The sequence below is a fragment of the Parasteatoda tepidariorum genome, chromosome 5 (assembly GCF_982258835.1).
Source record: "Parasteatoda tepidariorum strain Cologne lab strain chromosome 5, Ptep-v5.0, whole genome shotgun sequence".
Classification (NCBI taxonomy): domain Eukaryota; kingdom Metazoa; phylum Arthropoda; class Arachnida; order Araneae; family Theridiidae; genus Parasteatoda; species Parasteatoda tepidariorum.
Genome location: NC_141759.1, coordinates 30,585,504 through 30,599,896, shown reverse-complemented (window position 1 = coordinate 30,599,896; position 14,393 = coordinate 30,585,504). Strand labels below are relative to the sequence as shown.

The 14,393-nt window shown below is 28.1% G+C and overlaps 1 protein-coding gene across 4 annotated transcripts in view; it reads right to left on the bottom strand.

Annotated features, from left to right (window-relative positions):
* The window catches only part of LOC107445775 (rho GTPase-activating protein 45), a 233,965-nt gene that overhangs the window by 151,174 nt on the left and 68,398 nt on the right, over positions 1-14,393 (bottom strand). The window contains exon 1 of one of the 4 annotated variants that reach the window (XM_087163598.1): positions 3,153-3,971. The exons of 2 other annotated variants lie outside the window; for them this stretch is intronic. In XM_087163598.1, coding sequence (XP_087019724.1) covers positions 3,153-3,311 — 159 coding nt within the window. In that variant the 5' untranslated portion in view covers positions 3,312-3,971. Of the gene's footprint in view, positions 1-3,152; positions 3,972-14,393 lie in introns of those variants that run through there. One more of the 4 variants, XM_087163597.1, reaches the window with a different exon arrangement.

Below are 14,393 nucleotides of genomic sequence, written 5' to 3'. Positions count from 1 at the left end.
TTTACAAAGAAAATTTGCCGATTTGAAACGTAACATCCTGTAATTAGGATTAAATATAAACATGTTTTTTTTTTTGTTCCTTTCACTTTTGAGATACTTCTTGGAAAAGATGCGACGAAAAATGATGGTTTAAAAAACATAAGAAAATAAATAAAAGAAAAATAATTTTTTAAACTTACTAATTATAAGGTGACTTTTAAGTGATCTGTCACGATTATAAAGTGATTATTTACTCATGGAAATAATATTTTTATTTGGTTACTGATTTTCTGGCAACAATGACTGATCTAATCACTAAATTATGTACATAGCAAACAAAAAAAATTACTTATTTATGAAACAAAATAAAATTATTTAGTTATGCCCCTTTTTATTAGTTATGATTTCTAAAAGAAACAATATTATTAAATTATGGAAAAATTCTTAAAAGAGCCAAAAACCAATTTTATATCTTTTCTGGTAAACAAACGGCTCTGCAATAGCAATATATAACTTTTCTTTAAAATATCAGTGATTTATTTACAAAAAAAATTTGCCGATTCTAAACGTAACATCCTGTAATTAGGATTAAATAAAAATACGTTCTTTTCTGGTTCCTTTCACTTATAAGATACTTCTTCGAAAAAATTAAAATAAATAAATAAAAGCAAAATAATTTTGAAAACTTACTAATTACAAGGTGACTTTTAAGTCACGATTATAAAGTGATTATATACTCATGGAAATAATATTTTTATCTAGTTATTGATTCTCTGGCAACAATGACTGATCTAATCACTAAATTCTGTCGATTGCAAACAAAAAATAAATTGTTTATTTATGAAACAAAATAAAATTATTTAATTATGCCCCTTTTATTAGTTAGGATTTCTGAAAGAAACAAGATTACTAAATGATGGAAAAATTCTTCAAAGAACCAAAACCAATTTTATATCTTTTCTGGTATACAAACGGGTCTGCAGTAGCAACATATAACTTTTCTTCGAAATATCAGTGATTTATTTACAAAAGAAATTTGCCGATTCTAAACGTAGCATTCTGTAATTAGGATTAAAAAAAAACATGTTTTTTTTCCTGGTTCCTTTCATTTTTGAGATACTTCTACGAAAAGATGCGACGAAAAATAATGGTTTAAAAAACAAGAATAAAAAAAAAATAAATAAAAGCAAAATAATTTTTAAAACAAGGTGACTTTTAAGTCACGATTCTAAAGTGATTATATACTCATGGAAATAATATTTTTATTTAGTTATTGATTCTCTGGTAACAATGACTGATCTAATCACTAAATTCTGTCGATTGCAAACAAAAAAATTGCTCAATTATGAAACAAAATAAAATTATTTAGTTATGCCCCTTTTATTAGTTATGATTTCTAAAAGAAGCAAAATTATTAACATTTGGAATTTTTTTTTAAATAAAGCCAATAAACAACCATTTAGTTTAAAAAAAAATAATTATGACTTTTCTTAAAATGATGAGTGATCTGATGACTAAATTGTTTATATTATTATAAGCCGATTTGGAAAATTCCTAGAACAAAATTGCGTGATTTATTCCAACAATTACTCTAGGTCTATTTATTGTGGTAAGATCCTCAAATTCTGAAGTGGGATTTTTTTATTTATCAATATATGGCATCGCAGAAGATCGCGAACAAAAAGGCTATTCTTGGAAAAAGAGAATGGCAGTTAAGAGAACTGTGGTTGAGTAAGTTCCTGACATTTTCGTACTTTTTAACCACAAAAATGTGAGCGTTAGAATTACTTCTTCTGTTACACGTTGTGAAATTAAAAAGAAGGAATTCGTTCAAGATAAAAAGCGTGCTGTTTTTATTGAGCATTTTTTTTTTAAACTTGCTTTTTAATTTCAGTCATATGTAATAAACCATTTATAATAAGCAAACCCATTAGTGTAAAATAATAGATTTTATTTTATAAAACTATATAAATATTTAAAAATACAGATTATTATTGAAACAATAACATTTATGGAATCGCTAAGAATTAACTGTAGATAATTCTGATAAGTTTAATTATTTTTTTAAAAACTCACTGACTATTGGAATAGCTTGCACTTTTTAGTTCCGGCTTAATGGTGCGTGGATCAGATGCAATTATGCTGCATTAAACGGGAAGTTAAAAAAAAATTTTGAAGAATACCTGCCCTAACTTTCTTTAAAATATTGACCATTTGGGTCTGCTGAAGTATACATTTAGGAATCAAATGGGTAAATTGATATGATTTACATTATATATTATTTATTACACTGAAAATAGGAATTAGGATTTTTACTGAGTTTTTAATTTTTTCTTTCAAATCGTAGGTATAAAATTGCGAAAAGAAACAAAAACAAATATCTTTCTAAAATCAAATTTGTCCATTTCTAAATCTTGGAACTATTAAACAAGAAAGTAATTATTAAATAAAAAGTGATTTCCCCGTAGTAATATAACTGCAATGTTAAGCCCACAAATTTTTTTACTTAAAGAATTTGAAGAAAATAGATAAATGCAGTAAGAAGATAGGTATTTATTTAAATTTCTTATTAATTCAAATTTGCATATTCCAGGTACAGAAATCAATTCTAAATGCACACTTTTTTGCTTTTAATAGCTCGATTGATCATTAAATTCACTGATTGAATGTGAAAAATTATATCATTAAACGAGTGGTATAGTATGATTATTTAAATTAATCGGGTATTCCCTTATTTTAGCTATCACCTACGTTTAAAAGAAATCATAATTTCATATGTTCAGGCGAAAATTCCTAAAAATAAAAAAAACTAATATTGAAATAAGTCTGTTACCAGGTTTTAAAATTTTGTTAAAAAATGCAGTGTTGAAATATTTTGCTATACATTTTGTGAATTCTTTTTTACTATACGAGTTTAATAAATAGTTAAATCGTTATTAAATTAAAGTGTTTTTTAAAAACGAACTACTTTAGAATTTTTTACACGGAGCATAAATTACAATTATTTAGAAAATTACAGTTTAAAGAAATAATCAGAAAATATTTTTTTTAACCACAGTTAAACTTTTTCAATAGTTTTAAAATATTATGCCATTATTAAATGCATTGAAATTAAATTATCGAACAAGATTGCAGTTAAAATTATAAATGTGGAAGAAAGGGGAAAAACATACCTTAATTTGAAAAAGACTAAAGCTTCGCTTAGGTTTGCTTCTTTGCTTGCATGCCAAGCATAAAGCTTTAGCCATGTCTAAAACATTAGACATGCTTGGATTGCCGAAATCCATGGACCCAGATCGCCGAAGTTTTGTCATGTTGTCACACCTTTTCATAACAGAATTAGCCAGAGTGAATACTTGAAATTATATCCAGTTTTTAAATCAAAAATGGTTATCCAACAAGTTTATGAAGAATGAATCGTATGCCAAAATTTGGTTTACTGTCATGTAACTTTTTCACGTAATAACAGAGTCATTTTCACTTTTTTTCACAAACGATGTATTTTTCAAACGACTTTTCAAAAAAAACTTTTTTTTTTACAAACGATTTATTTTTCAAACAATATTTATATGGAAAAGATTTTACGAACGATTTTTATAAAAGTTTTTATTTTTCAAACGATTTTTTTTCACCAGTCACAAATTTAATTAAAAACATGCAAACGGATTATCAGAATCCATTTTTATAAAATCTTGGTTCACAAGTTCTTGAAAAAACAAACAAACAAGTAACTAGCATGGTTAATTTTTAAAACAAAACAAAAAAATTATTGATTAATATTAACGAAAAATATAGAAGTTAATGCTTACTAAATACAGATAGGAAAGAATAGTTATTTTAAAACAATGGAAATAAAAAAAATATCGCCAATCGTAACCAAATTTTTTACAGGTATCGAATAAAAATCCTAAAAATGTTCACTCCATAAATCACCAATAAATCCGAAACACAGATAACCGACACCCATTCCGAAACCGAGAATAAAACTAACTGATCACTCACTAGCCGCAGTTGAAATTCGCTTGTCGTTGACGTAACAAGGAAGATCACCGTGACGTCACATCGGTGCTGGTGGATACGGTTGGTTAGATGGCCATGACGTTCAACCCCGACCTTCGAGTTTGCAAAAGAAAAACTTTACTCCCGATTTTCTTAGCGTAGATCTAATTCTTTTGAAGACAAAATCAGAGCACCAGTTAGAAAGGAGAGTTCAGAACATGAATTCGGATATAACCTTAAAATGAAGCAATTAATTGTTTGTTCCGAGCTTAGAATACACATTGGTAATTAGAAGATGCTTTTGATCCATTAAGGATAACAAATTGTTTTCCCCTCTTTTCTTTCTCTCTCTCTCTCTCTCTTTATTTTCTTTTTTCTTTCCGGCACTTTATTCTTCCTTTAACAAAAACACTCTAAAAATCCAAATAGTAGCACCGATACAGCAAAAGGTTAGAGTTTAACACAGTTACTGAAATAAAAATTTAAAGTAACTCTGGGTTTATAGTTCGGCATTTAGATAACAAGTTCCACAATTTTTTTTTTAATAAAAACTTTTTAAACTGAGGGATACTTAAATATTGATCTATAAATTCTTAAAGAGATTTAAATAAAGCTCTTTGAAAATATTACTCTGGGTTTATAGTTTGGTATTTAGATAACAAGTTTCACAATTTTTAAAAAATAAAAACTATCTAAACTAATAGTTTGGTACTTAGATACCAAGTTTCACAATTTTTTTAATAAAAACTATTTAAACTAAGGGATACTTAAATATTGATCTATAAATTCTTAAGGAGATTTAAATAAAGCTCTTTGAAAATATTATTATAATACGTCAAGCAGTTTTTGCGAAATCATGAACGCAAAAAATAAAAATCCTCAAAAGTTATTTATTTTTTATTTTTTTTAAATTGCAGGAGATATTTTTACTGTATGAGCTACTGTTTACTGTATATTATTACTGTTTCCCGTAATAATTTTTTTTCATAATCTAAAAATTCGGAGTTTTTTACTCGATTTTGCTTATGGGAATTAATGATTTAAATGTCATATACAGGCCTTTGATTTGTTTATGTCATATGCATTTAAATGTCATATACAGGTTAACATAACCCCTTAAGTGTTAGCAAGAAGTAAACTACTTTTGACATTTTTTATACCTAAGTTCATTTCTTCCATTCATTAGTTAGGATATATTTTGTACTTTTTTCTTTAGTTTTTATTAATTTAAGTCAAAATAAGTGAAGAATATTATATTTAGCATGTTAAAAAGGTAAAATGTTCCAAACAGGGTTCACTTCTAAAGAATTTCTCAAATTTGCAATTTTTTGCAGTGATTTAGATCTAAGAGAAACCGTTTTCGTCATAAAAATAACTTAAATTTATAAAATCAATTATTGACAAATCTGTGAATATGAATGAAAAAAAAGATTTTTTTAAACTATTTTTTAGGATTTTATATATTTTTACAAGTATAATTCCTATAATAAATAGATTTTTTAAAATTAACTATTAGGTGTTTTTTTCTAATTGAAGACTACCAAAATATATTTTTGCTTAAAATTAGAGAGTCAGAAAAAAATATGTATATAAAAGGGACACTGGTGTTCCATCTGCGTCAAAAGCTTAAAAGCGAGCTTCTACTTTCGCTTAAATTGTTACTCTCTAGCGCTACAGACGTAATAAGAGTAAAAATAAAAAATATTTAGAAAAACCAATTTTGTTCTTTTTATTCTTAAAAAGTTACTGTTTGTAGCTCATTTCCATTGAAAAGTCATTATTTATTTTTAGAGTTCACATTTTTGTCTTAACCCTTCGACGCAGAATTTTTATTAAATATATTTTCTTGCTTTTTTCATTAATCAATATTAATTAGGGTAAAATGAATGAACTACATTATATTTAGTATTTTAATAATTTAAGGTTATGAGATACAGCATAAAATACCGGTATTTTTTTTCTACGTAAATGGTAAAATGTTCCAAACATGAATTTATTCCAAATTACAATTTTTCAAATTTGCAGTTATTTAGATTTAATAGAAACAGTTGTTCAGCATTGAAATTTCTTTAATCTGCACAATCAATTATTCATAAATTTTTAAATATGAATTAAAAATAAAAATAAATTCTTAAAATAAGTTGATTTAAATAAAAGAACAAATGATTTGCAAATCTCTATATCATTAAATTCAACAAGTTTCAAAATTCGATGTAGTAAATCAACTTTTATGATCAAAATTTCTTCTTAAATCATTATAACATCATCATGATTATGATACTTACAATATTGATTTCATTATAAAAACCGGTAGTGATATCCATTAGTGTAACAGAAAATGTTGTTGCGCTTAAGAAATAAAAACTTGAAAAAATAGTAAAAAATTTGGAATTTTTTCCTCGATTGCTTTCATCAAAATAAATTTTGAAAATTCGTTCATTTTTCGATGAACTAAAACTATATGATTCCTTAAAATGCAGAATTTTTTAATTAACGTATTGCAAAATTCAGTGTTATGAATTAATGATCAAAATTTCTCCTTATTATCCGTAACATACTTTCAATTTTTCTTTTTGAATTTGAAATATCATGGCTGAATAATATTACGTTAAAAGGAATTTACTATTAAAAATTTAATTTCCACGCTAATTTAAAATTTTTATGAGTTCCATATGGCTCAGAATTTACATCCTGCTAGGATTCTAAACATAACAAAATTTTTATGTTACAAGTAGTTCATCAACATCTTTTATTTCTAATTTTAGCGTCATAAATCAATGATCAAAATTACTCCGTACTAGACGCAATATACTTCCTATTTTTCTTCGTAAAATTTGAATAATATGGTTGATAAATATCACGTTTAAATCAATTCACCGTTCAAAATTTAATTTCTGCTTTAGTTTCAAATTTTTATAAGTGCCATATGGCTTACAATTTACATCCTGCTAGGATTCTAAACATAGCGAAATTTTTATGTTACAAGTAGTCATCAACATCTTTTACATCAACATATCGCAATAAATAAATATAACTTTAGTGTAATAAATTAATGATCAAAATTTCTCCTTATTGTCCGTAACATTCTTTCCAATTTTCTTTTTGAATTTTAAATAATAAAGCTGAATAATATAACGTTAAGAAGAATTTACCATTAAAAGTTTAATTTCCGCTTTAATTAAAAAATTTTATGAGTTCCATATGGCTTAGAATTTACATCCTGCTAGGATTCCAAACAAAGCAAAATTTTTAAGTTACATAGTTCATCGCCATATTTTACTTCAACACATTGCTAACTTTAATGTAATAAATCAATGATCAAAATTGCTCCATACAGCACGTAATATGTTCCCTATTTTTCGTTATTAAATTTAAATATGGTTGATAAATATCACGTTAAAACAAATTCACCTTTAAAAATTTTAACTCCGCTTTAATTTCAAATTTTTATAAGCTCCATATGGCTTAGAATTTACATCCTGCTAGGATTCTAAACATAGCGAAATTTTTATGGTACAAGTAGTTCATCAACATCTTTTGCTTCAACATATTGCAATAAATAAATATAACTTTAGTGTAATAAAACAATGATCAAAATTTCTCCTGATTATCCGTGACATACTTTCTAATTTTCTTTTTGAATTTTAAATAATAAGGCTGAATAATATAACGTTAAAAAGAATTTACCATTAAAAGTTTAATTTCCGCTTTAATTTCAAACTTTTATGTACTCTATATTGCTTAGAATTTACATCCTGCTAGGATTCCAAACATAGCGAAATTTTTATGTCACAAGTAGTTCATCGACATCTTTTATTTCAACATATTTCTAATTTTAGTGTCATAAATCGATGATCAAAATTAATCCGTACTAAACGCAGTATACTTCCTATTTTTCTTCCTAAACTTAAAATAATATGGCTGAATAATATCACGTTAAAAAGAATTTGGCACGAAAATTTAATTTTCTCGTTAATTTTAAATTTTTATGAGTTCCATATGGCTTAGAATTTACATCCTGTTAGGATTCCAAACATAACCAAATTTTATGTTACGAGTAGTTCATCGACATATTTTATTTCAACATATTTCTTATTTTAGTGTTTCCTATTTTTCTTTATAAAATTAAAATAATATGGCTGAATAATATCACGTTAAAAAGAATTTGGCAAGAAAAATTTAATTTTCGCGTTAATTTCAAATTTTTATAAGTTCCATATGACTTAGAATTTACATCCTGCTAGGATTCCAAACATAGCGAATGCTACAAGTGGTTCATCAAGCAAAGTGGAGCATTTGGAAACTTTTTAAAAGCCAAAGAGGTTTTTCCATTCTTTATTTCTCTGAAGTGAAGTAGATATTTAGTACACCAGACGACTGAAAATACAATGAAGCCCTTTGACCAACTCCTCCTTTCATTTCAAATAATTTTAAAAGCATTGTGTTTTGTTCAGTTGAAGGAGTTAGTCGTTCCGTGGTTGCAATTCTAGAAAAGAAAATAATAAAAAAGGGAAAAAAGAAAGAATTTTTGGTAGATTTCGACAGTTTTTTGATAAACAATACGAAATGAAGCATACCACTTCACTTTGGAGTGACAAAATGTTTCAAATGTGGTTAAAAGAAAGAAAAAAAAAGAGTTCGATGAAACTGTTAGGCTGACAAATGTTGAATACGACTATCAATACCTGTCCTAAATACTTGGTTTGGTCAATGTTTATTTGAATACTGAAAGCATGTATCTCACTCACAGAAGTACTTTAAGAGGGATGGAACTTAATAAAATTAAACCCCAATAACTCAAAAAAATAAAAAAGCAAGAGATCGCTAAAAAACATGAAGTGATTACTTGATTTCGTTAGTATTTGATCTTTTATACGGAATATCTCATTTACGGAAGTGCACACTTTTCGAGGAATAAAGGACAAACATGATGAAACATAGACGCATAAGTTCACTAATTCAAACAGCGATTACGTAGTTTGGTCAATTTTTTTTGAATACTTGTACCGAGTATCTCACTCACTGAAGTGTTTTAAGGGGTATGGAATTTAATGCAACCAAACACCATAAACTAAAAAACAAGAGATCGCTAAGAAACATGAAGCGATTACTTGATTTGGTTAGTATTTGAACTCGTATACAGAATATCTCATTTACAAAAGTATACACTTTTCGAGGAATGAAGGACAAACATGATGAAAATAAGGCACATAAGTTCACTAATTCAAGCGGCGATTACGTGGTTTGGCCGATGTTTTTTTGAATACTTATACCGAGTATCTCACTTACTGAAATGCTTTAAGGGGGATGGAATTTAATGAAACTATACACGGTAAATTAAAAAACAAGAGATCGCTAAGAAGCATGAAGTGATTACTTGATTTGGTTAATATTTGAACTTTGATACAGAATATATCTTTTTCTGAAGTATAAGCTTCTCGAGGAATGAAGGATGAATATAATGAAACTAAGACGCTTAAGTACTCTAATTTAAGCGGCGATTACGTGTTTTAGTCAATGTTTTTTTTTTTGAATACTTATACCGAGTATCTTACTTACTGAAGTGCTTTAAGGGGGATGGAATTCAATGAAACTAAATACCAGACAAATAGAAAAAAAAATGAGATGGCTAAAAAACGTGAAGTTTTCATTTGTTTTGGTTAATATTTGAACACAGAATAACTCATTTACAGAAGTAAATAATATGTACAGATGAAGGATGAATCTGATGTAACTAAGAAACATAAGTTCGCAAATTCAAACCGAGATTACATGGTTTGATCAGACTTTGTTTGAATACTTATACCGGATATTTCACATACAGAATTACTTTAAGAGGGGTGAAACTCAATGCAACCAAACACCCTACAACTGAAAAAAAAGAGAGATCACTTAAATACATGAGGAGATTACTTGGTTTGGTTAGTATTTGAAATACCGAAAAATAACAAGTTTAAATGATGATTACGTGATTTTGTTAGTGTTTGTTTGAATACTTATACTAGATATCTCCTTTATAGAAGTATAGACTGGTTTAAGAGGGGTACAACTTGTTCAAACTAAAAAACATGGGTTCATAATTTCGTAAATTGTTTTCGATTTAAAATTTAATTTAAAAACATTTCTCTTTCGTCCTGCACGAAGTTCAATAAATTCAAAATTAAAAAAAAAATTATTATTTTTTTAAAAAAATTATTTGACATACATATTTTAGTAAGTATTTTGTTTAAATTTAGTTAGCTATACTTTTTCGTTATAAATTTAAGATTGCTGTCCGAAATTTCTTGCCTTTTTAACGTGTCAATGATTTATAAATTATTCTTTAACAATAATAAAACTAAAAAAACAAAACAAAAAAACTGCAAATAAAATTTATTTTTCACCAAAGTAAAAAACATTACAACTTTCTATTTAGCTTCTAAATATATGTTTTTGAAATGTAAATCTTAAAATCTTAAAACGGATCTAGGTAAATAATAATTCGCATCAGAAAACGTAATAATATTGAAGCAGACAGGGACAAAAAAAAGTAGATTATTACTTATTTCCACCAATAGCAAAGGAAAGTAAAAACAAAATTTGATGCAAAATACCCTCAAGTTTTCAATGAAAATAAAATTTTAAAATAAAAAATAAAATTCCCTATTTTAAAAAGAAAAAAAATGTTTTTAACAAAACAAGCCGGCTTTTTTCATCAACAAAATCACACAAAAGTATTCTCTTTAAAATCAAACCTTACCCACGGATCAACAACCTCACTCCAGCATGTAATAAGGACATTTTTTTTTCCAGAGAAGTCAAACCCTTTTTATTTCAGGTTCACTTCACTCGAAAATTTCCGAAAAAGTTTTGGCTTTTCAGTTTCGTTACTGCGGTCGTAATAAATAGGTGTTTGGAAAGAAATTCAGGGTGGCCATAATTAAAGTATAAGGGTTTAGATTCTGATAAATAAAATAAAAAAAATAAAGAGAAAAAAAAAACAGCTGAACTAGATTTAATCTAGTTGACAGTCGATATTATTTTTTATACCAAGGATGGCCAACCCTCTTCCCAACAACGTTCTTACGAAAAATATAAAAAATAAATAAATGCAAAAACGAAAATAATAATATTGCTTTTGCGAACACTCTCAGAAAATAAACTCTCACATTTGACGATGCCGCAAATCCTGATCTGTATTTTGTTATTTTTAAAAATCATTTCGTCATAAAATCAGGTGATTTGTGACGAAAGGCGAATTCTCAGATATATGAGAAAAATGTTTCTTCAATTACGAAACCTTATGGTAGTGCTGTTGTTGCAGTTCATTTACGTCGCACTAGAGCTGCACAATGGGCTATTGGCGACGGTCTGGGAAGCATCCCAGAGGATGATCTGAAGACATGCCATCACAATTTTGATCCTTTGCGGAGAGGATGGCACCCCCGCTTCGTAGCCGGATGACCTGCACGTGAAGTCGAGCACTGTACATTAGAACAGTTTAACGAAGACCAATACCGCGTACCCTCGGTCCCTACGCAGACTTATCCAAGTGGTCACCCACTCGCACACTGACCGCAGCCAGTGATGCTTGACTTCAGTGATCTGCTGGGACCGTGTCTTGACGATCAGTCCACTACGGGACATAAAAAAAAATTGAAAAATGTTAAAACGAAAATAATAATATTGCTTTTGCGAACACTCTCAGAAAATAAACTCTCACATTTGACGATGCAGCAATTCTTGAGCTGTATTTTGTTGATTTTGAGAATCATTTCGTCATAAAATATGGTGATTTGTGTCGAAAAGCGAATTCTCAGATATATGATGAAAATGTTTCTTCAATTACGAAACCTTATCGTAGTGCATTATGGGAGATAGTTAGCTAGAGTGAAGACTTGATGATCGAAAACAAAGTGACGATAAAGCCGAGCAGCGTTTATGGTGGTCAAGGAGTTGGCTTCGCATCAGGAAGATTCCGGGTTCGAAACCAGCTCCGGGCATGGAATGTAATTTGTTTCTTTGTTTTATTAGTCTTTCTTGTGTTGTTTGGGAGACATTGATTCACCTATATATGGTGCCCATGATAAGGTGATTACTAGAAAAGTTAGGCGTGGCAAGCTTTTATTTTGGAAAAAAAATTGAATGAATATTTCATTCATTTTAACAAAATTCGTTTTCTGGAAGAAATGACGATAGTTATTTCGTCAATTTGAGGAAATGTTTTACTCGGAACATATACCAATAAACCGTTTCGTCAAAAACAAAGTTTCGTTAAATTTGAGTATCCACGAGTATCCATGAGTGAAATTTATTAAAATTCGTAAAAACCTACCACACAATTTTCTTTTTGACGAAACCGTTTCTAAAATAAAATAAATCAAAAATATAGTGACGATAAAGCCGAGCAGCGCGTATGGTGGTCAACGAGTTGGCCTCGAATTAGGAAGATTCCAGGTTCGAAACCCGCTTCGGGCATGGAAGTAGATTATCTCACTGTTTCATTAGTCTTTATGTTGTTTGGGAGACATTGATCTACCTATATATGGGGCCCATGATAAGGTGATTATTAGAAAAGTTAGGCCCGGCAAGTTTTTATTTTGGAAAAAAATAGAATGAATATTTCATTAATTTTGACGAAATTCGTTTCCTCAAAGAAGTGACGATTGTTATTTCGTCAATTTGACGAAATGTTTTACTCGGAGCATAAACCAAGAAACGGTTTCGTTAAAAAAAAGAAAGTTTCGTTAAATTTGAGTGTCCATTTTTTACAGCAAACTTTATTAAAATTCATAAAAACGCCTACCACTCAATTTTAAGAACGGACCTATATGCAATTTTGGTTCAGAATATTTTTTTCAATTTGACTTTAAAGCACGATTGCATTATTTCTAACCAGCGTGTAGTTTTTTCAAAGCAGTGATATTTATTTCGAACGAAAAAATGTAAAACATTTTCATTTTTTAAAGGTTTCAAAAAGTTATTTATTGAGACATTATTACTGGGCCGTTTTATTTGAAAGCCATATAACCATATAATAGCTTTATATGATTAAATATGCAGCTTATAAACCTGGATCAAACATAACGGCGTACAAGAAGCATACAAAATCATAAACTAGTTCATGTAAAAATATTCGAAAAATCGAACGCCGCATCAGGAAGTGAATTGCTAACGACCTTTGTCTACATATCCTGTGCCTTTAGCATCATATAGGTTTTAGAATGTTTGGCATATTTATATGCCTCTTAAAATGTTTTATCGGAACCGTTACCCCAAAAGTAACAGGTTCACTGTATGTGGGTGTATTTTATGTTTTTCAAGACCAAACACTAAAACAAAGGAAATATTTATAACGTGCGTTGAAAGGGATATAACCCTTTCTTTTAAGTGTTTCCAAGCGATTGAGATTAACCTAAAACTAGTAACAACGTCACTCCTTTTAAAACAATCAACAGCAATCACCTGCTTTTATAAATCGTAATTATTATCCTAGTTTCGGTTCGGATAATTGTAACTATTTGTTTAGTTATACTTGAATAAGAACGGTGTTTCGTTGAGTTAAACGAGTTTAGTGGTATCAGATAATAATGAATATAGTTTCGGATAAAAGAATATAAGTGTAATATAGACATAAATAAATAAACAAATCTAAAATAAATGAAAAAATAAATAAATTATTGAAATAAAAAAATGCAAATTATTGTCGTTGACAACCATACTAAAAATTGTAGGTTTATAAACTTTTTATAAATTATTTATTAGTTTACGCATCGATTGACTGATTCTGTTTCGTCTATTCACTGATCCATCTATGGCTAGATTCACTGATTTGATGATTCATTGATTTACTGACTTTTTCCCCTCGTTATTTAGACTTATCCCTCGATCATTATCTTCGGCAGAAATCATTAAAACTTGTTAGTTAAGTTGAAAGTTATAATATAATTTGTTAACAAAGAATTAAATAAAAAAAACATTTTTAACTAAATCTACACAGTTTAATCGTGCCGTGACGTTCACAGTAAACTCACCCAGAAAACAAAAGCACAGAAAAAAAAATTAAGCACAGATTTAAAAAAAAAAAATCTAAGTCTCAATAATGTTCTTTTAATAACAGGGTGTTGAATAAATTAATTGAACAAACTCGCCAATAAAAAAATAATAATTGAGGTCGTATAAAAACATTTATAAAAAAATATAACACTTGTCATAGTAACGAAAATAGGAAATTATTAAACTAATCACATGCGCTTGTTACGATTTGATGTTAGTTAAAATCAAGATTCCCTCTCTTCAAATATGGTTTATAAACGTATATTAACTAATAAAATAAAACGTTTTCCAAACCAAAAACAATAAACATGACAAGTATAAGCTAATTTGTTTTTAATTTCTTTTATTGTTAGTGATTTTTATTGTGTTACTTAATCGAA